Here is a 25,344-nt window from a genome sequence, read left to right on the forward strand (position 1 = left end):
GTTATCAATTCATTATCATATATATCATCAAGAATGCAATTAAACTTAACGTAAAATTTTTATATGTATATATATTGGTCAATCTTAATAAGGGAGATATATATCCTTATTTAAACTATGGGACTAAGGTAATGTGTAAGGTTTTTCTGTAAAAATTGAAGGAAGAGGACCACATACCAAAACGGTGAACACTGACTCTGGCAAAGACAGTAGAACCTTATACAGCCACTGAACACTTACCGACTTGTCCTGATGTGAATGACTCTGTCTCCACGTTTGATTTAATTAGATTTTGCCCATGGAATCTTCAAATCATCAAAAATTTCACTCAACTGGTATTTCAGAACTAATTAACAAAAAATAAATTAGATTATCAATTAGTGAAAATGAAGATTAAAGATATACAATAATACAATAATAAAGTCTACAAATGATCAAATTGAAAAGGGTAGTGATCATCCAGAGTAGGGTTCAATAAATAAGAGCTATATAGATTAAGGTCATTGCCAATCATCATCGCCTCCCACATGTCGCTAAAACCAACCCCACTTTTAGCGCCAATATTATTGTCCTTGATGTTCATTATCTCATCATCAAATCCATCAATGGCAGCTGCAACTTCATCATCACCAAATATATTGGAATTGGAATCAGAATTGGGAAGTGGCTGCAACTCGGAGTTTGAGTTTGACGAGGGCGTGCAGGAGTTCTTTTTTGCTCGTTCTGAGTCGGGATAAGTCTTGGCTTTGGTCTTTCCCTTCTTTGAATTGACACCAAGCTTCTTGCTCAAATGAGTGTTCCAATGGTTCTTGACTTGGTTGTCAGTTCTTCCAGGAACACGTCCCGCAATCAAGGACCATCTAATTAGACAAAACAATAATCATCTAAGATCAATATCAAGTTGGAAAATACAAATAGAATCAATTACAATTTCCAAACAAAAACAGAATCAGTGAAACAATAAGTAGATAATAAAGAGGTACTAAATTGTAATTGACGCACAACTTATCTTCTGTTTAGTATCTCCAATTCAATTGGTAAGTAAAGTTTCTTTTTTCTTTTTTTTTCCACCCCACCCACACCAGGCCTCGAACCTGGGACCAAATCTACCCCACCCCTTACCCACACCCTCACCACTAGGGCATTCCTAGTGGCTTTTCTTTCTTTTTGGTTTTGATTTGGGTAAATTGGCATAATTGCAAAGAAGCATATGTATGCACGCATCATTGTCCCCAGTAAAAACTAGAGTGGTGCATTAGGGCAAGTGTGCAACTGTAGTTGTCTAGTATTAAATACAATGTACTAGCCACACCAGAGAAATAATGGTTGAAAATAATTGCAGTGGACACTGCACGGTATTATTTGTTGGGACTTGGGGTTGGGATCCACAATGAAACGCCAAGAAAGATGGAATAATTAACAGTGATTGCTGAAAAATCATTCTACAATTATAGCAAAAATTTTGCAGAAAAATTTAAGACACAGGAGCAAGTTAATCACGCAGAAATCATAGACTCTCACCAACCTACCACAGAAGAAAGGTACCTTAATTTGTACGTATTTTTTGTTTCCACTTGAACCTCAATTACGTAGTTCAATTCTACCGACAAACCTACTGTGCTTACCGGTAGGCTCATTTGCTTTGAAAAATCTCCGACATTAATTTGTTTCCTAAATTATTCTGAAGGAGGAGGTTATGGAGGAACCTGTTGCCAAGGAGTTTATGGAGTCGAATGATGAGGTCATCTTCTTCCTCAGAGAAGTCACCTCTCTTCACGTTGGGACTTAGATAGTTCATCCACCTTAATCTGCAACTTTTGCCGCACCTCTTCAATCCTAACATGCAATGTTTGTGTTATGAACTTAATCAAGCACATGATTATAATCATGTGGTAAATGTAATTACCTGTGACTTTATTGACACGATTCCATTTGCCTTTGCCATGCTCCCTGATATAATCCATTAGAATTCTGTCTTCCTCCACTGTCCAAAGACCTTTCTTATACTCAGTCCCCCCACCTTCCATTCTTGCAGATGTTGTGAAGCAGGAAAGTGGAGAGAGAGAGAGAGAGACAGACAGACAGAGAGAGAGCTCTTTTGTTGGAAGTCTACTGAATGTGGTGGCCTTTCTGATGGAAATGTATAAATATTCTTGCAGATGTTGTGAAGCAGGAAAGGGGAGAGAGAGAGAGAGAGCTCTTTTGTTGGAAGTCTACTGAATGTGGTGGCCTTTCTGATGGAAATGTATAAATAGTGCTTGTGAATATATGTATAATATGGGCAAAATTAAGCTAGTAGTGCTGAGACCTGGGAGAGAGTGTGTGAACATGTGTGATAGAATTAGTGAGTGCGTGGCTATCCAATTTCACCATCTCTCTATATCTGCAGCCATCGGCAATACTTTTGCTTGGCAGTACTATACTGTCATATACATGTACGGGTATACATTTTCATACAAATTTATAAAGTGATCAAAGATACTTAGACTCTTAAAATAGTGATTTTTTCTACTATGTAGTTAACTGTACTTTTTATAATGTGAATATGTCTTTAATATTATTGATAAACTTTAGAGATGTGACTACAATACTTTAGAGCATTGAATACACGGCCACTTAGATTCTTAGATTTAATCTAACGATTGTCAAAAAAATTAAAAATCCATTGGATGGAATATCCCCAAATATTGTAGATTTATACAAACTTATAGTTGTTGATATGTCATCGATACATTATTTGTATTTATTGTAGAAAGATTGAATATGTTATATATATATATATGTGTGTGTGTGTGTGTTTGTGTGTATTCTGTATGGACAGCAGGCAGATTGTCTACCTTCTGTTTAGGTGTCATTCTCATCTTTTCCTATTTTGTGCGATCACCGTTAAACTACGTTAATATTTTATATTAATTTTATTATAGAGATAATGGGACAAAAAATAATAAGAATATAAAATGTTGACATGGTTTAACCGTAACTGTACAAATAAAAAAGAATGAGAAAGGCATTCAAACAGGAAGTAGACAATCCGCCTCCGGACAGCAGAAGGCTATGGCTTCTGTAGCAGACGGCCATTAACACATCATCATATCGATTGGATGCCATCATTGTCAGCGCCAAACTCCTCAGTCTCTCTCTCTTTATATCTTGCTGGCGGTGCATCTGCCATCTACACATGGAGGTAGAAGAAGCTCCAATATTTTGGATGAAGTCAATTAATGAAGTTTTGGACACTTCTTGGGTCTTGGAATGAAGATCAATAAAAAGTTTAAATGAGTTGGGTGCCTAAATTCATAATTTCAGTTTGACAATGTGAGGGTGCAAATGATCAAATTTCTAAGCTTTCCAATCATCAACCAAATGACAAGAAACCTTTATATTAGTAAGATATCCCAATTCATCATTAAGGAAAAGAAAAAAAAAATTAACCTTCCCTATGCAATAATGACAAAGCTTTTTACCTATGTATTATCCTTGTAAAGTGTTATTCATACACCTATTTTTACTTTGCACACAACATTGTTAATATTTGGCCATTGATCTTCTTCAATTTATCGGTAATAAAAAATTGAGAGTGATGTATGAGAAGTGAAAATGGATGTGTGGACAGCACTACCCATTATCATATTCTAATGGTACTTAAAATATCTTCAAAGTGATTATTCAAATGTTTTTGAAGGTATAATTTCAAATGTTTTTAAAGGTATAATCAAATTATCAGACACGTCTTAGTTAATGATATTTTCCTTTCAGACGCTAGAAAGAGTTTTCAAACTCAGATTTCCATGTTTTATTTCTCGTGAAAATCATGATAAAGATTGGCGTGTTTTTATGGCAGAAACACAAGGACAAAGCACATTTAAGAACAAAAATAAAAGAAAATTAATGAAAATTACTTGAAAACTTTTAATTTTAACTGACAAAATAAAATGTAAAGTGAACAGTACCATGATTGACTATTTAATGTAAAAATATGGTTTTTCGTTAAAGTAAACAGTATCGGAAACTTTTCATTAAAGTTCTCCAAAAATAAAGATTCAAACTTCGCCTTAAAAATGAAAACAATGCACATGTACGAAAGATATATGTAGCTATATATGTTCATACAATGAAAACAATGCACATGTACGAAAGATATATGGAGCTATATATGTTCATACATGAAAAAACCAATAGGACACACATGCATTACCAAAAAATGATGACCTCAAGTCAACAATGTTCTTCACTTGCAAGGGCCAAGGAGAGAGGAAAACATCTATCGTATCCAGTCTTATCTTTACTTTGTAAAAATACTGTTTTCACAACTTGAACATATGACACATTGTTAATGAGTCTACTGTTCTTTGCTGATCAAATCCATCGTATAGAGTCTCTTTCCATCGATTGAAAAAATAGGGAAAAAAATCTTTATATATCTTCATTTGGCTTATGTTCGCATACATAAATTGGTGAAACATTTTCGTTTGTTTATTTGTCACACTTTCACCATTTTGGTCATGTTTTTTTTTGTTTCATGGCACCTATATATATATATATATATATATATATTCATTCGCGTGAATGTTTAAATTGTACACACAAATCTGGATTCATGCATGACCTGTAAATCATGGCGAAAGAAATTGAATAAGAATTTCAAATTTTGAGGCAGACGACGGACTACAAAACTTCTAAATCATTGGATTCTTTATTTTAATTTTTATTTTGTTTTTGCTTTTCCAACCTAGAATTTCCCGGAGAGAGAGAGAGAGAGAGAGAGAGAGTAGGGCTTCACTGTCTTTGAATTCGGGGCTAGTCCAGTAGTAGGGACCAGGATCCTCTCCTGAGCTAAGGATGAGGATCCTCATCATCAATTGGTGTGGGCCGTTGGATGAAAATCCAACGGTTACAAACAGGAGGTCCCTTTAAAGTTATACTAATTGTAGCCGTTTGATTTTCATCCAATGACTCACATCCCTTGATGAGGAGGATCCTCATCCTTAGCTCAGGAGAGGATCCTGGTCCCAATAGTAGTACATATTCACAGATTGAGTTGAACTAAATTTACCGCTACATGATAGAAAAATGGCAACAATTTGATATATATATATATATATATATATATATATATATATATATGAAACTATATAATTTATATTAATCGAATAATTCAGAGCTGGGATTCCATAAAAGAGATATCTTCGGATCCTTTCATTCTAATTTACCAAATCAAGAGATTCGTACCGTTGAAATTTGATCAAATTGTTACAAACAGTGGTCAATTTGAAAGTTATAATAACTTTAGCTGTTGGATCAATTTTCAATGGTACGGATTATCTGATTTAATGTATTAGGAAGAAGCAATTCGGAGAGGATCCCTTTGCGGGATTCCAAACCCAGCTGATATACAATTAATTAATTACTCCTAGTATTTTCCTTTTTCCAATGGAAGCTAGCTAGCTTCTGATCGAAAACAACTAAACCATCACAAATTTTCTGAAAAACAGAGATCCACATAATACTATAACAGTTTCTCTCTATGGTTTTTACACGACTTGGTTTGTTTTTCTTCATATTTTCCAGAACTTCCACCCGACGGCTTATATTCAAAGGATACTGCTTAGCGCAAAAATATCTTGTCAAAAACATAAATATAAAATTTTCCACATACGCATTCTATATATTCACATGTAAGCAAGAATGACGTTTTAAAGAAACGGAGTTAAGAACCAAGTATTTTTCCATAATTTAAGGGCTCAAAGTTCACATGCATGCAGCATATGAGATCATAACCTGCATGACCTAGTTGGCACTTTTCAGAAGACAAAAACGAGAATCCGACCAGCATTCAACCGAGCCATCATCATAAGTCAGCAGAACAGAAACTCTTATGGCGCGATCAAATTAAAAGAAAAAAAAAAAGAAAAACTGCAGATCTGAGAAAAGAAGATCCAGGAAGGCTAAAAACAAGATCCAATAGTTGTTGTATTTGTGGTGGGAGTGTTTAGAGTGAGACCATACGGACAAGGAATCGTACTTGTGACTACACGAACAAGGAATAGTACTTTGGATCCATAATTACGTACGACTGTATTTGTGTCGACTAACACAGTGAATGAGAACCTTCATCCACCAATTGATCAGAGAACTTTGAACTTGTGCTACATACATGTGGGTCATTGCAGTTGCATTTAATGCTTCAGGGTTAAGAGCTTGTATCTGGGTCCACTGTTTTAGCCACGTGTCTATACTGTATTCTAACAGTGCAGCCAGAGTCCGGAGAAGAAAGTAGCATTCAGATTGCAAGGCTGATTGTGTGTGTGTGTGTGTGTCAGCTTTATTATTAGAGAATTTTACGAAAAGTTTTCGGTGCTGTTTATTTTAACGAAAAATCATATTTTTAAGTTAAAAAATCAATTCTGATACTATTTACTTTACCCTTTATTTTATCATTATCGTTTAAACTCAAAGTTTGCAAACATTTTTCATTGGTTTCCTTTGTTATTAGGCGTAGCCATTCAATCCATTGGCTCATCACCTTACACCATTATCATCATTACCAATCTTAGTTCTATAATATGGTGATATCAAATTAAACTAATTTTAATAGATACCTGTTAACAACTCAATGAGTTGATTTACCATCTCGACTTGTTATATATCTAGTCAGGCCGGATATTGTATTTATTTCCTCTTTTCTTCCCGGAATTGGATCCTCTCCTGAGCACAAGCTCAGGATCTTGCTGACCAATCCCTGTGAGCCGTTGGATTTTGATCCAACGGCTACAAACCGATGGTCCCTTTAAAAATTATAATAATTGTAGCCGTCGGATCAAAATCCAACAGATCACGTGGGCTGGTAAGGAGGATCCTGTCAGGAGAGGATCCAATTCCTTTCTTCCCCTCAGCAAGAACAGAGACAAAGAGTGCTAAAACCCTAGCATGACGGATACTCGTATAATAACTAGTTAGCGGTCAAACAATCAACAAAGAAAGATGGTAATTAGATGACGGGAGAAATGACACCCTCTTGTTTCCATTAAGACACCTCTGTTTAATTACGTTTCTTAATTTTCTTTTAATTTATTCAATTCAAAGACAACTAAACATGGGCAGGGAACGAAAAAAAGAGATGCGCAGAAATCTCTTCTTCAATATCTTCATCTGTAAGAAATTTTGAGCATCTCAATCTGCTTCCAACCGGGGATTCAAACTGTTTTTTTACCTAAAAGCTTTTATGGGTCAATACCGTACAACTTCATTGATCCATTTGAGAGCAAAGGGGTAAAACGAAATCATCATTTACTGCTTGGCCAATTTCTGGCAAGATGACACAAGTAGTACAATAATTTCGTCGTCAACATAGACATGCGTGTTGTGTCACGTTGAGCACAGGGGTAAAAAGAACAAGACCATCATTGTAACCTTGAAATCGTCTGTAACATTTGAATATCTTGGCACTGAGTCGAATTTCATTTGGAAAAAAAATGCAGAATCAATAGACAGATTATCGATTAACACGACGAATTCCCCCGCTCAAGTAACAAAATTTAGGTTAAGAGTTAAGAAATAGTTTCATACCATCTACTGCTTTAACGGGTTCACACAAGTCATAAGGCTCGTGCTCGAGAATGTTTTAGCATATGAGATTGTGATCGTGGGATTTCATTGTCTTCTTAACCCTCGCCACAATACGTCTTCTGGAAAACACAATGGGTGAGTTTGACAGCTGCAAAGCTTGCAGGTCTTGCATTGTCACGCTACACAAAAAGCATTAGAGAGAGTTAGTTTCGTATCACAAGAGAGTCAGAGAGGAAATAATTGGGTTTGAATCAAATAGGTAACACCGTAACAGACTAACTTGATAACTTCAAATTCTGAATGAGTTTATCCACCATGATTCTCTGCTGCACTCCAGTCAGAGATTCCGAGTTCATGATTGCATTAGAAACGACGATGATCAAAGATGACGAACTAGCATTGACCTAAATGTTAAAGAGAACCAAAGAGTTATGTTTACAAACAGAAAGGGAGTTGTAGAGAACAAGTCTGCAACAATGAAAATGTCCCAACTGAGAATTAAGTTTGGCCAAAGTGTCCAAGACCGAATAAAATCAGGCCCAGCAAGCAACGATCTTAGTTTGAATAGGTTTCACTATTGATACCGAGAAAAAAAATCTAAGATAACACTGAGATACAATGAATGCAAGGATAAACCCAACAAGAACAAAGAATTTTACAAAAGTATAAAAGGGCAGTTATGAAGTATACCCAAACACGGCCGTTCAAACCAACTGCTATTTCAAAGGAAATTTTCTTCCCAAGTTCCTCGAGAACTGGACATCTTGGCGATCTCAGCAACCTGTAAACCAGATGACTGGTTAATTATAACATAGAAGGAAAAAATATGCATTGACTATGTGCTTTAGACTAGAGTAATATCTATCCCCTAAGAACTTCTTATATATCATAGAAAGGGAACTACATCTCACATTCTTGAAAGGCCAGTCGAACAGTCAAAATTGTAGCCATCTTTAAGGACACCATACTCTGCTGCTTTTCCACTGGCTAGAAATCACACAACAATTTCAATCACAGTCGAGAAACCATCACAGGAATTCAAATCAACATTTACAAGAGCTAATACACAGGAGAAACATATCGAAATATAGTGCGTCCCAAATGAAAACGAATAAGATAGAAAACCAACCATCAGTGCATGACAACTCAGGATTCATGCCAGGGTTTGCCTTCACAACCCGAACATACAGCAATGTACCCACCTGTCAAGTAACTGATTAGCCATTTCTAAACAGTACAAAATATAAAAACAAAGCCCAGAATTTGAAGTTGAAAGTGAGTAATTGACTATTGTGCTAACTGCTACGGACCAAAATTACAACAATGAAAATACTTCAATACAGGAAGAAACTCCCTAGCGCTATTTGGCCAAGCAGCTTTTCTACATAATTCCAATTCTGGTTTTAAACTAGGGTTTCATAGCTTTAAACTGAACTTCCCATTGAAGAGATGTAACCCTGTTCCTTATCTCTCTCTCCTCCCATCCCCACCCCCAAAGAAAAAAAAAACGATTTATGAAAATTACTTGTTTCTAACAAACATTTTCTAACTACACTGGAGCCTAATCATGTTCTAATTACTTGTTTGACGTGACTATGAACATCATTTAAGTTACAGTGAGTTAGAATCAGTCACTAATAACAAGATTATGACAAATTTTAAGCTCATAAAAGCTCCCTCATATAGTTACAACTTTTATTTTACTTGGAAGTAATAACAACTGGTCTAAAACAAGATGTTTGATTGCAAGCGAAGTATTGAAGCTACTGATGTTATGTAGATCATACAGTTGATCCATAATTAGTAAGTATTGAAAGTTAAATAAATTTAAAACTTAATACTTAAACCATAATTAGTAAGTGCGCATCTAACACACACTTGTACGGTTTTTCTTTTCTTCAAATACTCATGTTTCTGTATACTATCAATAATATGAGTAGCATAGCAACACAATTGATGTAAATTAAACTTTACAAACCTCAAACTTTGGTATGTTTCGCCTAGTTCCTCCTTCGAAAGCAAGCACCGGCAGATACGCCAATGTAGGTCCTTTAATGTCCACCAGAAAATTCTAAATCTAAACAAATACAAACCAAATTCATAAGCAATAGACCAGCACCAAAGAACCAATAATCATCAAAATGCAACAAAGACATGTTCAAGTTCTTACATCTGCTCTCGAATCCGCCACGATTCCAAGTACCGAGTCCCCCACACAAGGCACATACTATACAAAAAACCCAACAAATTTGAAATACCATATGCAACTGAAAAAATTATACTTTTGTATTTTAAAAGAGTGAATTGGAGGGAAAAATGCTTACCCTTTTCTGAGATGTTTTGACCCAATACTTGTTAGGCTTCGTAAACCTCAAAGTACCAGCCTTCATCGCAACTATTGAATCAAAATCCTGAAATTTTCAATCTTTTATTCAGAAATGAATGCAAAGAGAGGGAGAGAGGGAGAGAGGGAGAGAGGAAGAGGGGGAGAGGGGGAGAGGGGGAGAGGGGGAGGAGGAGAGAGAAAGGGACCTGGCGGAGACCGCCGCCGAGCTTGATGGTTTGGTTAGTCATGTCGGAGAGGTCGAGAACCACATCGCCGGGAATCTAAGCACCACGAAATTCGAAATTACAGAAACAAACCGGAGATATTGCAGGTACGGGTTTGAATCGAACCGGAGGGGAATAGGAAATAGGAGCTCTTACCACTAGCTTGTCGATGAAGCTCGCCGGCGAACCGGACGATTTTTCTTCTATTGAATTTCCGAATTTTTGACGAGTAATCGGCGATAAGAAGAAGCTCCTTCAGTAGGCTCGAGTAAAAGGAAGACGACAACGTAAGCGGCAGAGAAGCCCCAATAAGGGTATTTAAGACCCGCCATTTTATATGTTCTAACAAAAAACGACGCCGTATTGGCGCGCATAATTTGCTTATCTGTTCCTTGGAGATAATCCCGCGGCTTTTTACGACGGCGCAGGGAGACGGCTGCTTCTTCAGCTCCGACGAGTTCAGATTTCAACTCGCGTTACCATTACGACGTTGTAGAGATGGCGTTTGTAGTGCCACAAGGCTGGTATTCAATTCATTACCCGGCAATACAATCGGAGGCGGCGTCGCACTACAAATTCCGACGTCCAAGTACGCCGTGCTTTCTATCTTTTACTTCAAAGTTTCATAATTTCTGCTCCGGAATCCAATTCCTGAAAGCCCCATCTCGGAAACTGATTCTGGGACGTGGGTTTTCGCGGGAGAGTTCGCTGCTCGAAGTGTCGTCGGCCGGCCAGCTCATTAAGGACTACGTGGAGGACGGGAACTTCGAAGATGCAATCACCATTTACGTCAAAGTTCTTGAATTTGGTCTGCCGGTTTCGGAATTTCGATTCTTTCCCTGTTTGATTAAGGCGTTCGGGGGGCTTTGTGATGCCGGAAAAGCTCGCGAGATTCATGGGCACGTTTTGAAATTAGGAGTTTTGGATGATGTTTACGATGTCAATTCGCTTTTGGGTGTTTACTGGAAGTGCTGGGCTGTTGAGGATGCAATCCAGCTGTTTGAGAAAATGCGTGAGAGAGATTTGGTTTCTTGGAATACTATGATATCTGGACTTTGCCATTGGGGAGATTATATGGGTTCGTTGAGGATGTTAAGTCGGATGGTTAATGATTACTGGGTGTTGCCGAACCGGGTGGCTTGCCTTTCGGCTCTCTCATCGTGCTCTTCAGTTCAGTGTTCAGTTCATGGAAGGGAAATTCATGGGTTTGTTGTGAAAAGGGAGATAGCTACAGATCAGTTCTTGGTTAGTGGATTAATCGATATGTACATGAAATGTGGGGATGTAAAGAATGCGGAATATGTTTTTGGGAGCATTGTTTATGAAAAATCGATCAGAGGGAATCCGGTGATATGGAATGTGATGATCTCGGGCTATGTTGCGAACGGGCGTTTGCCACAAGCAGTGGAGTTGTTCCTAGAGATGTTAGAAATTGGTTTATCACCAGATACTTCCACAATGGTCGCTGTTATAGGTTTGTGCTCTCAGCTGTTGGATTTAGCATTGGGAAGGCAAATCCATAAGTTCTGTTTTAGCATTCAATTGAACCATGATGCAAGAGTTGAAACGGCTCTTATGGACATGTATTTTAAATGCGGTGATAGCAAAGCTGGTCTTGAAATCTTTCAAAGATCTCAAAATCGTAACATTGTCATGTGGGGAGCTGTCATATCAAATTTCGCTCAAAGCGGTCGTCCTCATGAGGCATTGAATCTGTTCCATAACCATGCATTAGAATATGGCTTTGTGGATTCTGCCATCGTATTGGCTGTTCTGCGAGCCTGTTCTTCCTTGGCTGTTAGGCCTAGAGGCATGGAAATCCAGGGGCTAGTAGTCAAAATGGGATTTGATTCAGATGTTTTTGTCGGAGGTGCCTTAGTCGATATGTATGCGAAATGCAGAGACATGGAGTCAGCTCAAATTGTCTTTTATAGACTACCTGCTAGAGATTTGGTATCTTGGAATGCTTTGATATCTGGATATACTCAGAATGAGTTTCCAGATGAAGCTTTAAAGGCATTCCTCGACATGCAGTCCGATGGAGTCAAACCCAATGCCGTGACAGTTGCGAGTATGCTGTCAGTTTGTGCTCAGTTGTCAGTCATGAAGTCGTGCAAGGAGGTTCACAGTTACCTTTTACGACAAGAATTTGAGTCCAATGTTCTTGTGAGCAATTCCCTTATAACTACCTATGCAAAATGTGGAGACATGAAGAGCTCATGGGCTATATTTGAGAGCATGCCTGAAAGAACTGAAGTATCATGGAATTCATTTCTTTTGGGGTTAGGAATGCACGGTCATGCGGATGAAACATTCGGTTTATTTGAGAAAATGGAAGCAGCAGGAATGAAGCCTGACCATGCGACTTTTACAGCTCTACTGTCTGCTTGCAGCCATGCAGGGAGGGTTGAAGAGGGATTGAAATATTTTAAACGTATGGTCGAGGATTTCAAAATTGAACCTCGACTTGAACAGTACACCTGCATGGTTGATCTTTTAGGCCGAGCTGGCCATCTAAAACATGCATACGATATTATTTTGGCAATGCCTTGTACCCCAGATGATCGTGTATGGGGATCATTGCTCGGATCATGCAAAATTCACGGTGATGAAAGACTTGCAGAAGTTGTGTCTGATCATATCTTTGAACTCGATCCCACTAGTATTGGTTACCGTACACTTCTTGCAAACTTGTATGAAGAGTATGGGAAATGGAATGATGTTACTAGGATTAGATCGGATATCAAAGACAGGGGGCTCAAGAAGACACCTGGCTGCAGTTGGATTGAAGTCGATAGTAATGTTCATGTATTTATGGCGGGTGATCAGTCTCATAAGCAGTTGGAGGAGATATATGCTACAGTTGAATGTTTAACAAATGAAATAAGGAAGGCAGGATATATTCCTCAATCACCTACAGTAAGTGTTCGGCATGGTGAGGTTAATCATGAAAATCTTTCATCATTTAAAGACGATGATTTGCTGTTTCCGGTTGCAAGTAGAAACCATAGCCGAACAGGTTCAGCGGAATTGATGATTGGATGACTCTCAGTCAATTGCTAGGCCATGTTGCTATTAATAGAGAGGAAACCCTTTCACCGTTTCGAGTGATTGAGGAGGATTGAGATATTCCCATTCGGTGAGGCCTATCCATCTATCTTTGCAAGCGATTGGCCTTTGCATATGGAAGCATTTCGAGAGTAAGTTTAACATGAATTTCTGATTAATTTGATGCGATTTGATATTATATTCAAACTTTAATTTCAGTTCGGTTTAAGAATTAAAGGTACTACTTTTAGACAGAAAAGTTATGGTCCCTTTTTCCTACATTTATATGATTGGTGTTTTGGATGCAGTGTTTTGCAGTTGGCCAGTTGCAACAAGTGGCTCAGTCTCTGCGGGATTCTGGAATACAAATGATTAAACTGACGGATGAACGTAAAGTTTTACAGTCCCGTGATCATCCCATTGAAAGCAGATGAAACTGAATCATCTGCTGAGAAAACAAGGTAAAAGTTCCTTTTACTTTTGTGAATTGGGGTGCAGGATGTGGGAGGGGGGAAAGTTGAAGGAGATCTCTCAGTTAAAAACTTGAAAATTAAGCTGCATCTTAGGTAAATGCATTCGAGTTTGAAAACCGCAAATAAGTCTAGTTTGCTTCAACTGCAGGACAGTGTTGAGTGCTCATTGTTGCTTCACGATGGATGTTGCACAACCTCTACGACAGTTGTCATAGCTTTCTCGATGGGAATGGCTACTGATGCTACATCGCAACCAGCGTGTTGAAGACGTGTTTCTAAAGATGTAGTGCACCGATGGTTAAGGAAGAACCTTGAGTCTTTGGAATATCGTCGGGAGCTGCCTGGAGTTTCAAGACATGAAAATGTCTGAGTCAGGTGTTTATGAGACCAATTTTCTGAAATTCGTAAGAACCCGTCTGTCGGAAAATGTACAAATGACCTGCTCAACACTGTACATAAAACATGAAGATTGCAGATCCCGGTTATGTGAAATGCATTTCTAATTTGTATAGCAGTTTCATTTGCCACTTTTTCTATTGCCATCCAATTTGTAAACCAGGTTGAAAGAAAGCAAGTTCTTGGTCATAAAATCATAAGGTCGTACCCAGTGCACAAGGCTCCCGCTTTACGCAGGGTCTGGGAGAGGTGAATGTCGGCTAGCCTTACCCCCATTTATGGAGAGGCTGCTCCCAAGTCTCGAACCCGAGACCTACCGCTCATGGGCGAAGGCACTTGCCATCGTACCAAGTGCGACCTCTTTGGTCATAAAATCATAAACCGGAGAAAATCTTAGGTATAATCGGTTGTATACAAGTCACAAAATCAAAATGAGCAAAATTACTACATCTGTTGTATACGATCGGTGATAGGGAAGGTTTTTTCGATAAGTCGACGGTACCCTCTAAAGATCATAACGAGGAAATTTCCAATAGGACCAGTACAGAGAGGATTGCCTGGAGAAAAAAGGAAGAACAACATCCACACAGCTGGGGTGTTGGGGAGGGACACATTGACCCACCGACATTAAATTTCAAATCTTTTCTAACCTAAATACTTAGGTTGGATGTAACACAACACAACAATTTTTATGTCAAATCCTTTCAAGTTTGGTGTGTATACCATCAAAATGATGTCAAGGCACATCAGTATGAGTTGGAGTTTTCATAGGGCTTTTAGGTTCACACATATATTATAAAGAGAAAACTTTGGTACGATTGTCTGACTAGGTGACTGGTTTGACACTCATGGTCTAAAATATCCATAGTATCTCGATATTTCCATCGAAATTTCCGTGTTTTTGGACTACCGATATTTCCGATATCATCGATATTTTAGACCTTGCTAAGTCACTCATGTATCTTATCATGCAATGTATAAAGTGTAAAATATTGTACTAATTCATTATATATAAATGATTATGGTGTGTTTAAACTTCTTTCATTAATTACTACATATTTTCTACACTCACAATGTTTGCTAGCTCGCTATATAATCAACTTAAATCAGTTATATCTATCATGCAATGCATTTCCTTCCAATTTTTTGTGATAAACTAATAGATAATTGACTAAATAAACATCCTGTAAAGTTTCAATAAAAATTTCCAAGTTTTTCTTACAATTTCCGTGGTTTTTATTCAATTTTTATCGATATCGATAATATCCCGATATTTCCATCGAAATTTCCGTGTTTTTGGACTACCGATATTTCCGATATCATCGATATTTAATACCTTGATTGAGAGAAGGACCGATGAATTCCTTGCTAATTTATTGGGTGCTAAGTATTATTGGATCGAGAACATGATTTGTGTTAGTTTTACATATATAAAATAGATGGGTAAACGGTTACCCCGTTTATAACCGTGGTTAATACCCATAACCGACCATTTAAATTTAGTGGGTAAACGGTTATACCCATAATCGTTTATTTATCTAAACGGTTACCCATAACCGTAACCGTTTAATTTGAATGGGTGGGTAACCGCGGTTACCCCTAACCAATGGGTATTTGCTCATCCCTAATTCTAACAGTGCAGCCAAAGTTCGGAGAAGAAAGTAGTCATTTAGATTGCAAGGCTGATTGTGTCTGTGTCAGCTTTGTTATTAGAGAACTTTAATGAAAAGTTCCCGGTACTGTTCATTTTAACGAAAAATCGCATTTTTACACTAAAAAGTCAATAATAGTACTATTCACTTTACCATTTATTTTGTCCTTATCGTTAAAACTCAAAGTTTTCAAACAATTTTCATTAGTTTTCCTTTGTTATTAGGCGTAGCCATTCAATCCATTGGCTCATCATCTTACACCATTATCATCATTACCAATCTTAGTTCTATAATATGGTGATATCAAATTAAACTAATTTTAATAGATACATGTTAACAACTCAATGAGTTGATTTACCATCTCGACTTGTTATATATCTAGTCAGGCGGATATTGTATTTATTTCCTCTTTTCTTCCCGGAATTGAATCCTCTCCTAAGCACAAGCTCAGGATCCTGCTGACCAGTCCACGTGAGCCGTTGGATTTTGATCCAACTGCTACAAACAAAGGGTCCCTTTAAAAGTTATAATAATTGTAGCCGTTTGATCAAAATCCAACGGCTCACGTGGGCTGGTCAGGAGGATCCTAAGCTTGTGCTCAGGAGAGGATCCAATTCCTTTCTTCCCCTCAGCATGAACAGAGACAAAGAGTGCTAAAACCCTAGCACGACGGATACTCGTATAATAACTAGTTAGCGGTCAAACAATCAACAAAGAAAGATAGTAATTAGATGACGAGAGAAATGACACCCTCTTGTTTCCATTAAGACACCTCTGTTTAATTACGTTTCTTAATTTTCTTTTAATTTATTCAATTCAAAGACAACTAAACATGGGTGGGGAACGGAAAAAAGAGATACGCAGAAATCACTTCTTCAGTATCTTCATCTGTAAGAAATTTTGAGCATCTCAATCTGCTTCCAACCGGGGATTCAAACAGTTTTTTTACCTAAAAGCTTTTATGGGTCAATACCGTACAACTTCATTGATCCATTTGAGAGCAAAGGGGTAAAACGAAATCATCATTTATTGCTTGGCCAATTTCTGGCAAGATGACACAAGTAGTACAATAATTTCGTCGTCAACAAAGACATGTGTGTTGTCACGTTGGGCACAGGGGTAAAAAGAACAAGACCATCATTGTAACCTTGAAATCGTCTGTAACATTTGAATATCTTGGCACTGAGTCGAATTTCATTTGGAAAAAAAATGCAGAGTCAATAGACAGATTATCGATTAACACGACGAATTCCCCCGCTCAAGTAACAAAATTTAGGTTAAGAGTTAAGAAATAGTTTCATACCATCTACTGCTTTAACGGGTTCACACAAGTCAAAAGGCTCGTGCTCGAGAATGTTTTACCATATGAGATTGTGATCGCGGGATTTCATTGTCTTCTTAACCCTCGTCGCAAAATGTCTTGTGGACAACACAACGGGTGAATTTGACAGCTGCAAAGCTTGCAGGTCTTGCATTGTCATGCTACACAAAAAGCATTAAAGAGAGTTAGTTTCGTATCACAAGAGAGTCAGAGAGGAAATAATTGGGGTTTGAATCAAATAGGTATCACCGTAACAGACTAACTTGATAACTTCAAATTCTGAATGAGTTTATCCACCATGATTCTCTGCTGCACTCCAGTCAGAGATTCCGAGTTCATGATTGCATTAGAAACGACGATGATCAAAGACGGCGAACCAGCATTGACCTAAATGTTAAAAAGAACCAAAGAGTTATGTTTACAAACAGAAAGGGAGTTGTAGAGAACAAGTCTGCAACAATGAAAATGTCCCAACTGAGAATTAAGTTTGGCCAAAGTGTCCAAGACCGAATAAAATCAGGCCCAGCAAGCAACGATCTTAGTTTGAATAGGTTTCACTATTGATACCGAGAAAAAAAATCTAAGATAACACGGAGATACAATGAATGCAAGGATAAACCCAAACAAGAACAAAGAATTTTACAAAAGTATAAAAGGGCATTTATGAAGTATACCCAAACACGGCCGTTCAAACCAACTGCTATTTCAAACGAAATTTTCTTCCCAAGTTCCTCGAGAACTGGACATCTTGGCGATCTCAGCAACCTGTAAACCAGATGACTGGTTAATTATAACATAGAAGGACCAAAAAAAAACCCTGTTTTACGCATTGACTATGTGCTCTAGAGTAGTATCTATCCCCTAAGAACTTCTTATATATCATAGAAAGGGAACTACATCTCACATTCTTGAAAGGCCAGTCGAACAGTCAAAATTGTAGCCATCTTTAAGGACACCATACTCTGCTGCTTTTCCACTGGCTAGAAATCACACAACAATTTCAATCACAGTCGAGAAACCATCACAGGAATTCAAATCAACATTTACAAGAGCTAATACACAGGAGAAACATATCGAAATATAGTGCGTCCCAAATGAAAACGAATAAGATAGAAAACCAACCATCAGTGCATGACAACTCAGGATTCATGCCAGGGTTTGCCTTCACAACCCGAACATACAGCAATGTACCCACCTGTCAAGTAACTGATTAGCCATTTCTAAACAGTACAAAATATAAAAACAAAGCCCAGAATTTGAAGTTGAAAGTGAGTAATTGACTATTGTGCTAACTGCTACGGACCAAAATTACAACAATGAAAATACTTCAATACAGGAAGAAACTCCCTAGCGCTATTTGGCCAAGCAGCTTTTCTACATAATTCCAATTCTGGTTTTAAACTAGGGTTTCATAGCTTTAAACTGAACTTCCCATTGAAGAGATGTAACCCTGTTCCTTATCTCTCTCTCCTCCCATCCCCACCCCCAAAGAAAAAAAAAACGATTTAGAAAATTACTTGTTTCTAACAAACATTTTCTAACTACACTGGAGCCTAATCATGTTCTAATTACTTGTTTGACGTGACTATGAAAATCATTTAAGTTACAGTGAGTTAGAATCAGTCACTAATAACAAGATTATGACAAATTTTAAGCTCATAAAAGCTCCCTCATATATTTACAACTTTTATTTTACTTGGGAGTAATAACAACTGGTCTAAAACAAGATGTTTCGATTGCGAGCGAAGTATTGAGGCTACTGATGTTATGTAGATCATACAGTTGATCCATAATTAGTAAGTATTGACAGTTGAATAAATTTAAAACTTAATACTTAAACCATAATTAGTAAGTGCGCATCTAACACACACTTGTACGGTCTTCTTTTCTTCAAATACTCATGTTTCTGTATACTATCAATAATATGAGTAGCATAGCAACACATATAGATGTAAATTAAACTTTACAAACCTCAAACTTTGGTATGTTTCGCCTAGTTCCTCCTTCGAAAGCAAGCACCGGCAGATACGCCAATGTAGGTCCTTTAATGTCCACCAGAAAATTCTAAATCCAAACAAATACAAACCAAATTCATAAGCAATAGACCAGCACCAAAGAACCAATAATCATCAAAATGCAACAAAGACATGTTCAAGTTCTTACATCTGCTCTCGAATCCGCCACGATTCCAAGTACCGAGTCCCCCACACAAGGCACATACTGTACAAAAAACCCAACAAAATTGAAATACCATATGCAACTGAAAAAATTATACTTTTGTATTTAAAAGAGTGAATTGAAGGGAAAATTGCTTACCCTTTTCTGAGATGTTTCGACCCAATACTTGTTCGGCTTCGTAAACCTCAAAGTACCAGCCTTCATCGCAACTATTGAATCAAAATCCTGAAATTTTCAATCTTTTATTCAGAAATGAATGCAAAGAGAGGGAGAGAGGGAGAGGGGGAGAGCGGGAGGAGGAGAGAGAAAGGGACCTGGCGGAGACCGCCGCCGAGCTTGATGGTTTGGTTAGTCATGTCGGAGAGGTCGAGAACCACATCGCCGGGAATCTAAGCACCACGAAATTCGAAATTACAGAAACATACCGGAGATATTGCAGGTACCGGTTCGAATCGAACTGGAGGGGAATAGGAAATAGGAGCTCTTACCACTGGCTTGTCGATGAAGCTCGCCGGGGAACCGGAAGGTTTTTCTTCCATTGAATTTCCGAGTTTTTGACGAGTAATCGGCGATAAGAAGAAGCTCCTTCGGCAGGCTCGAGTAGAAGGAAGACGACAACGTAAGCGGCAGAGAAGCCCCCAATAAGCCCTCGTTTGGTAGCTCGAACTGACTATTTCTGTCGAATAAGATAAATAGCCACCGGATAGTACTGACTAAATTAATCGGGCGTTTGGTGCAGTATCGAATTAATGACCGTATTATTTATACTGTGTTTGGTACTGAACCGGATAGGACAAGAGAAAAAAAAAATTAACAAATCTTTCTTTGTTTGTTGAACTTTTCTCATATTTATACCTATTGAAAACCACACAAATTTTCAAATAACAAACAAACATAGTAAATTTCATACATCAAATTCAAAATATTTTCCAATAACATAAAAGAAGGTTCACAAAAAACAACTACAATCGTTATATTATATAATCCAACCACATATTCAAGTTCATAAAATATACAAATGCAAGTTGGTTTTAGTAAGAAACAGTTTGTCCAAATAGCCAAAACATATGCATGCTGCTTTTAACAAAATATATGCATGCTGTAGCTTTTAACAAAAGATATGCATGCTGCTTTTAACAAAATATATTGTTGTTGGTTTGAAATGTCAATTGCGGTTACTTTGTCCAAGTAACATGAGTACAAAAGCTTTTTTCATTGCACCATCCAAAGACAAGAATGTCCTCTCATTCTGTGGCTTTTCGAAAAGAATATTTAGTGCCTTGATTTAATCCTCAATAGACAAATCCATCTTTGACAATTCTGAAGCAATCTCAGGTTTTGGATCCACTCCTTTTCTAAAAGCAGCTTGTAAAACTTCGTATAAAGATACAAGCAACTTTGGTACTAGTTTTGAGTTAAGTTTCCTGCCTTGTGTTTTGTTAATTTGATAATTTTTTTCCCATTCTAATTTGGCATCTGTGGTTGTCTTCACACATATATATATCCAGATAAAAATTCCAATCAACAATTCAACAACCCTAGTCCGAAATTCAACAATTCAATGCCAATCAACAATTCAACATCCCTAGTCCGAAATTATTCACACATATATATATCCAGATAAAAAGTAAAATTCACATAAAAATTAAAAAATGGATAAAAGCTGAGAGGGAGTGATGCAAAAACTGAGAAGAACAGCAATTGGGATCTAATTTTCGGGCCATAGACGGTGATGGGGAATGAGAGACAGAGAACACCAACAACAAACCCAGAAGAAGAAAATTGAACTGCACACTCCCACTCTACCCAATCATTAATTCTAATTAAAGTTAAACACCAACAACAAACCCAGAAGAAGAAAATTGAAAACCCTAAAATTCGACCCCAATAGCAAACCTTAAAATTCAAAAATTCTAATTAAAACACAAATTTACATAATCAATTGCATAATTAGAGAGAAAATAATAACTAGATTCAATCAATTGCAAGAAAAATAGGAGGAGGGGGAAGAATAGAGGGAGGGGCGGAATCCCAGAAGAAGAAAATTGAAAAGACGAATTGTGATTCAAACGAAGAAGAAGACTGTGAGAAGACATACCTGGGATGAGAGCAAGATGGCGTCTGGAGAGGAAGAGAGAGCGCCTGGAGAGGAAGAGAGAGTGCCTGGAGCGGAAGAATTCGTCTGGAGAGGAAGCGGAAGACTGCGTCGGGAGAGAAGAGAGCCCGACTAATTATACCGTGAAAATGGATGGTATAAGCAAGCGGGTACATACCGTGTAAAAAAGGTGGGCCGGATTATTTAATCCGGTGCTTATTTAATCTTATCTGTTCCTTGGAGATAATCCCGCGGCTTTTTACGACGGCTCAGGGAGACGGCTGCTTCTTTAGCTCCGACGAGTTCAGATTTCAATTCGCGTTACCATTACGTTGTAGAGATGGCGTTTGTAGTGCCACAAGGCTGGTATTCAATTCATTACCCGGCAATACAATCGGAGGCGGCGTCACACTACAAATTCCGACGTCCAAGTACGCCGTGCTTTCTATCTTTTACTTCAAAGTTTCATAATTTCTGCTCCGGAATCCAGTTCCTGAAAGCCCCATCTCGGAAACCGATTCTGGGACGTGGGTTTTCGCGGGAGAGTTCGCTGCTCGAAGTGTCGTCGGCCGGCCAGCTGATTAAGGACTACGTGGAGGACGGGAACTTCGAAGATGCAATCACCATTTACGTCAAAGTTCTTGAATTTGGTCTGCCGGTTTCGGAATTTCGATTCTTTCCCTGTTTGATTAAGGCGTTCGGGGGGCTTTGTGATGCCGGAAAGGCTCGCGAGATTCATGGGCACGTTTTGAAATTAGGAGTTTTGGATGATGTTTACGATGTCAATTCGCTTTTGGGTGTTTACTGGAAGTGCTGGGCTGTTGAGGATGCAATCCAGCTGTTTGAGAAAATGCGTGAGAGAGATTTGGTTTCTTGGAATACTATGATATCTGGGCTTTGCCATTGGGGAGATTATATGGGTTCGTTGAGGATGTTTAGTCGGATGGTTAATGATTACTGGGTGTTGCCGAACCGGGTGGCTTGCCTTTCGGCTCTCTCATCGTGCTCTTCAGTTCAGTGTTCAGTTCATGGAAGGGAAATTCATGGGTTTGTTGTGAAAAGGGAGATAGCTACAGATCAGTTCTTGGTTAGTGGATTAATCGATATGTACATGAAATGTGGGGATGTAAAGAATGGGGAATATGTTTTTGGGAGCATTGTTTATGAAGAATCGATCAGAGGGAATCCGGTGATATGGAATGTGATGATCTCGGGCTATGTTGCGAACGGGCGTTTGCCACAAGCAGTGGAGTTGTTCCTAGAGATGTTAGAAATTGGTTTATCACCAGATACTTCCACAATGATCGCTGTTATAGGTTTGTGCTCTCAGCTGTTGGATTTAGCATTGGGAAGGCAAATCCATAAGTTCTGTTATAGCATTCAATTGAACCATGATGCAAGAGTTGAAACGGCTCTTATGGACATGTATTTTAAATGCGGTGATAGCAAAGCTGGTCTTGAAATCTTTCAAAGATCTCAAAATCGTAACATTGTCATGTGGGGAGCTGTCATATCAAATTTCGCTCAAAGCAGTCGTCCTCATGAGGCATTGAATCTGTTCCATAACTATGTGTTAGAATATGGCTTTGTGGATTCTGTCATCGTATTGGCTGTTCTGCGAGCCTGTTCTTCCTTGGCTGTTAGGCCTAGAGGCATGGAAATCCATGGGCTAGTAGTCAAAATGGGGTTTGATTCAGATGTTTTTGTCGGAGGTGCCTTAGTCGATATGTATGCGAAATGCAGAGACATGGAGTCAGCTCAAATTGTCTTTTATAGACTACCTGCTAGAGATTTGGTATCTTGGAATGCCTTGATATCTGGATATACTCAGAATGAGTTTCCGGATGAAGCTTTAAAGGCATTCCTCGACATGCAGTCCGATGGAGTCAAACCCAATGCCGTGACAGTTGCGAGTATGCTGTCAGTTTGTGCTCAGTTGTCAGTCATGAAGTCGTGCAAGGAGGTTCACAGTTACATTTTACGACAAGAATTTGAGTCCAATGTTCTTGTGAGCAATTCCCTTATAACTACCTATGCAAAATGTGGAGACATGAAGAGCTCATGGGCTATATTTGAGAGCATGCCTGAAAGAACTGAAGTATCATGGAATTCAATTCTTTTGGGGTTAGGAATGCACGGTCATGTGGATGAAACATTCGGTTTATTTGAGAAAATGGAAGCAACAGGAATGAAGCCTGACCATGCGACTTTTACAGCTCTACTGTCTGCTTGCAGCCATGCAGGGAGGGTTGAAGAGGGATTGAAATATTTTAAACGTATGGTCGAGGATTTCACAATTGAACCTCGACTTGAACAGTACACCTGCATGGTTGATCTTTTAGGCCGAGCTGGCCATCTAAAACATGCATACGATATTATTTTGGCAATGCCTTGTACCCCAGATGATCGTGTATGGGGATCATTGCTCGGATCATGCAAAATTCACGGTGATGAAAGACTTGCAGAAGTTGTGTCTGATCATATCTTTGAACTCGATCCCACTAGTATTGGTTACCGTACACTTCTTGCAAACTTGTATGAAGAGTATGGGAAATGGAATGATGTTACTAGGATTAGATCGGATATCAAAGGCAGGGGGCTCAAGAAGACACCTGGCTGCAGTTGGATTGAAGTCGATAGTAATGTTCATGTATTTATGGCGGGTGATCAGTCTCATAATCAGTTGGAGGAGATATATGCTACGGTTGAATGTTTAACAAATGAAATAAGGAAGGCAGGATATAAGCCTCAATCACCTACAGTAAGTGTTCGGCATGATGAGGTTAATCATGAAAATCTTTCATCATTTAAAGACGATGATTTGCTGTTTCCGGTTGCGAGTAGAAACCATAGCCGAACAGGTTCAGCGGAATTGATGATTGGATGATTCTCAGTCAATTGCTATGCCATGTTGGTATTAATAGAGAGGAAACCCTTTCAGTGTTTCGAGTGATTGAGGAGGATTGAGATATTCCCATTCAGTGAGGCCTATCCATCTATCTTTGCAAGCGGTTGGCCTTTGCATATGGAAGCATTTCGAGAGTAAGTTTAACATGAATTTCTGATTAATTTGATGCGATTTGATATTATATTCAAGCTTTAATTTCAGTTCAGTTTAAGAATTAAAGGTACTACGTTTAGACAGAAAAGTTATGGTCCCTTTTTCCTACATTTATATGATTGGTGTTTTGGATGCAGTGTTTTGCAGTTGGCCAGTTGCAACAAGTGGCTCAGTCTCTGCGGGATTCTGGAATACAAATGATTAAACTGACGGATGACGTACGTAAAGTTTTAGTCCCGTGATCATCCCATTGAAAGCAGATGAAACTGAATCATCTGCTGCGAAAACAAGGTAAAAGTTCCTTTTACTTTTGTGAATTGGGGCGCAGGATGTGGGAGGGGGGAAAGTTGAAGGAGATCTCTCAGTTAAAAACTTGAAAATTAAGCTGCATCTTAGGTAAATGCATTCGAGTTTGAAAACCGCAAATAAGTCTAGTTTGCTTCAACTGCAGGACAGTGTTAGAGTGCTCATTGTTGCTTCACGATGGATGTTGCACAACCTCTACGACAGTTAGTCATAGCTTTCTCGATGGGAATGGCTACTGATGCTACATCGCAACCAGCGTGTTGAAAACGTGTTTCTAAAGATGTAGTGCACCAATTTTCTGAAATTCGTAAGAACCCGTCTGTACATAAAACATGAAGATTGCAGATCCCGGTTATGTGAAATGCATTTCTAATTTGTATAGCAGTTTCATTTGCCACTTTTTCTATTGCCATCCAATTTGTAAACCAGGTTGAAAGAAAGCAAGTTCTTGGTCATAAAATCATAAACCGGAGAAAATCTTAGGTATAATCGGTTGTATACAAATCACAAAGTCAAAATGAGCAAAATTATTACATCTGTTGTATACGATCGGTGATAGGGAAGGTTTTTTCGATAAGTCGACGGGCCCTCGAAAGATTGTAACGAGGCAATTTCCAATAGGACCAGTACAGAGAGGATTGCCTGGAGAAAAAAGGAAGAACAACATCCACACAGCTGGGGTGGGGGGGGGGGGGGGA

General features: G+C 38.3%; 3 protein-coding genes across 10 annotated transcripts; 1 reads left to right on the top strand and 2 right to left on the bottom strand.

Moving 5' to 3' along the window:
* Positions 1 to 350: 350 nt before the first annotated feature.
* On the bottom strand, positions 351 to 2,398 carry LOC126626194 (transcription factor WER-like). Of its 2 annotated transcripts, none has more exons than XM_050295426.1 (3): positions 1,907 to 2,398; positions 1,707 to 1,828; positions 351 to 860 (listed from the first exon to the last, which is right to left on the bottom strand). In XM_050295426.1, exons 1-3 carry the CDS (start codon positions 1,943 to 1,945, stop codon positions 425 to 427), a joined length of 597 nt encoding a protein of 198 aa, XP_050151383.1. In that variant the 5' UTR covers positions 1,946 to 2,398; the 3' UTR covers positions 351 to 424. The 2 variants fall into 2 exon arrangements, with proteins under 2 accessions (XP_050151383.1, XP_050151382.1); XM_050295425.1 differs by having other exon boundaries at positions 1,707 to 1,836.
* Positions 2,399 to 7,403: 5,005 nt separating this feature from the next.
* LOC126626204 (uncharacterized) lies at positions 7,404 to 21,449 on the bottom strand. 4 transcript variants are annotated; one of them, XM_050295444.1, is made up of 11 exons: positions 21,283 to 21,449; positions 19,673 to 19,951; positions 10,099 to 10,173; positions 9,891 to 9,977; positions 9,737 to 9,793; positions 9,545 to 9,637; positions 8,696 to 8,768; positions 8,478 to 8,553; positions 8,257 to 8,347; positions 7,847 to 7,970; positions 7,404 to 7,745 (listed from the first exon to the last, which is right to left on the bottom strand). In XM_050295444.1, exons 2-11 carry the CDS (start codon positions 19,721 to 19,723, stop codon positions 7,741 to 7,743), a joined length of 732 nt encoding a protein of 243 aa, XP_050151401.1. In that variant the 5' UTR covers positions 19,724 to 19,951; positions 21,283 to 21,449; the 3' UTR covers positions 7,404 to 7,740. The 4 variants fall into 4 exon arrangements, with proteins under 4 accessions (XP_050151401.1, XP_050151402.1, XP_050151403.1 ...); XM_050295445.1 differs by lacking the exons at positions 7,847 to 7,970; positions 8,257 to 8,347; positions 8,478 to 8,553; ... (3 more) ...; positions 9,891 to 9,977; positions 10,099 to 10,173 and adding exons at positions 17,270 to 17,393; positions 17,681 to 17,771; positions 17,911 to 17,986; ... (3 more) ...; positions 19,323 to 19,409; positions 19,499 to 19,573 and having other exon boundaries at positions 21,283 to 21,448; XM_050295443.1 differs by lacking the exons at positions 7,404 to 7,745; positions 7,847 to 7,970; positions 8,257 to 8,347; ... (4 more) ...; positions 9,891 to 9,977; positions 10,099 to 10,173 and adding exons at positions 16,695 to 17,167; positions 17,270 to 17,393; positions 17,681 to 17,771; ... (4 more) ...; positions 19,323 to 19,409; positions 19,499 to 19,573 and having other exon boundaries at positions 21,283 to 21,447.
* On the top strand, positions 10,476 to 25,043 carry LOC126626195 (putative pentatricopeptide repeat-containing protein At3g01580). Of its 4 annotated transcripts, none has more exons than XM_050295427.1 (4): positions 10,476 to 13,135; positions 24,141 to 24,321; positions 24,478 to 24,631; positions 24,792 to 25,043. In XM_050295427.1, exons 1-2 carry the CDS (start codon positions 10,615 to 10,617, stop codon positions 24,164 to 24,166), a joined length of 2,547 nt encoding a protein of 848 aa, XP_050151384.1. In that variant the 5' UTR covers positions 10,476 to 10,614; the 3' UTR covers positions 24,167 to 24,321; positions 24,478 to 24,631; positions 24,792 to 25,043. The 4 variants fall into 4 exon arrangements, with proteins under 4 accessions (XP_050151384.1, XP_050151387.1, XP_050151388.1 ...); XM_050295430.1 differs by having other exon boundaries at positions 24,797 to 25,043; XM_050295431.1 differs by having other exon boundaries at positions 10,476 to 13,030; positions 24,036 to 24,321.
* Positions 25,044 to 25,344: the final 301 nt, after the last annotated feature.

Source organism: Malus sylvestris, chromosome 6, assembly GCF_916048215.2.
Source record: "Malus sylvestris chromosome 6, drMalSylv7.2, whole genome shotgun sequence".
NCBI lineage: Eukaryota > Viridiplantae > Streptophyta > Magnoliopsida > Rosales > Rosaceae > Malus > Malus sylvestris.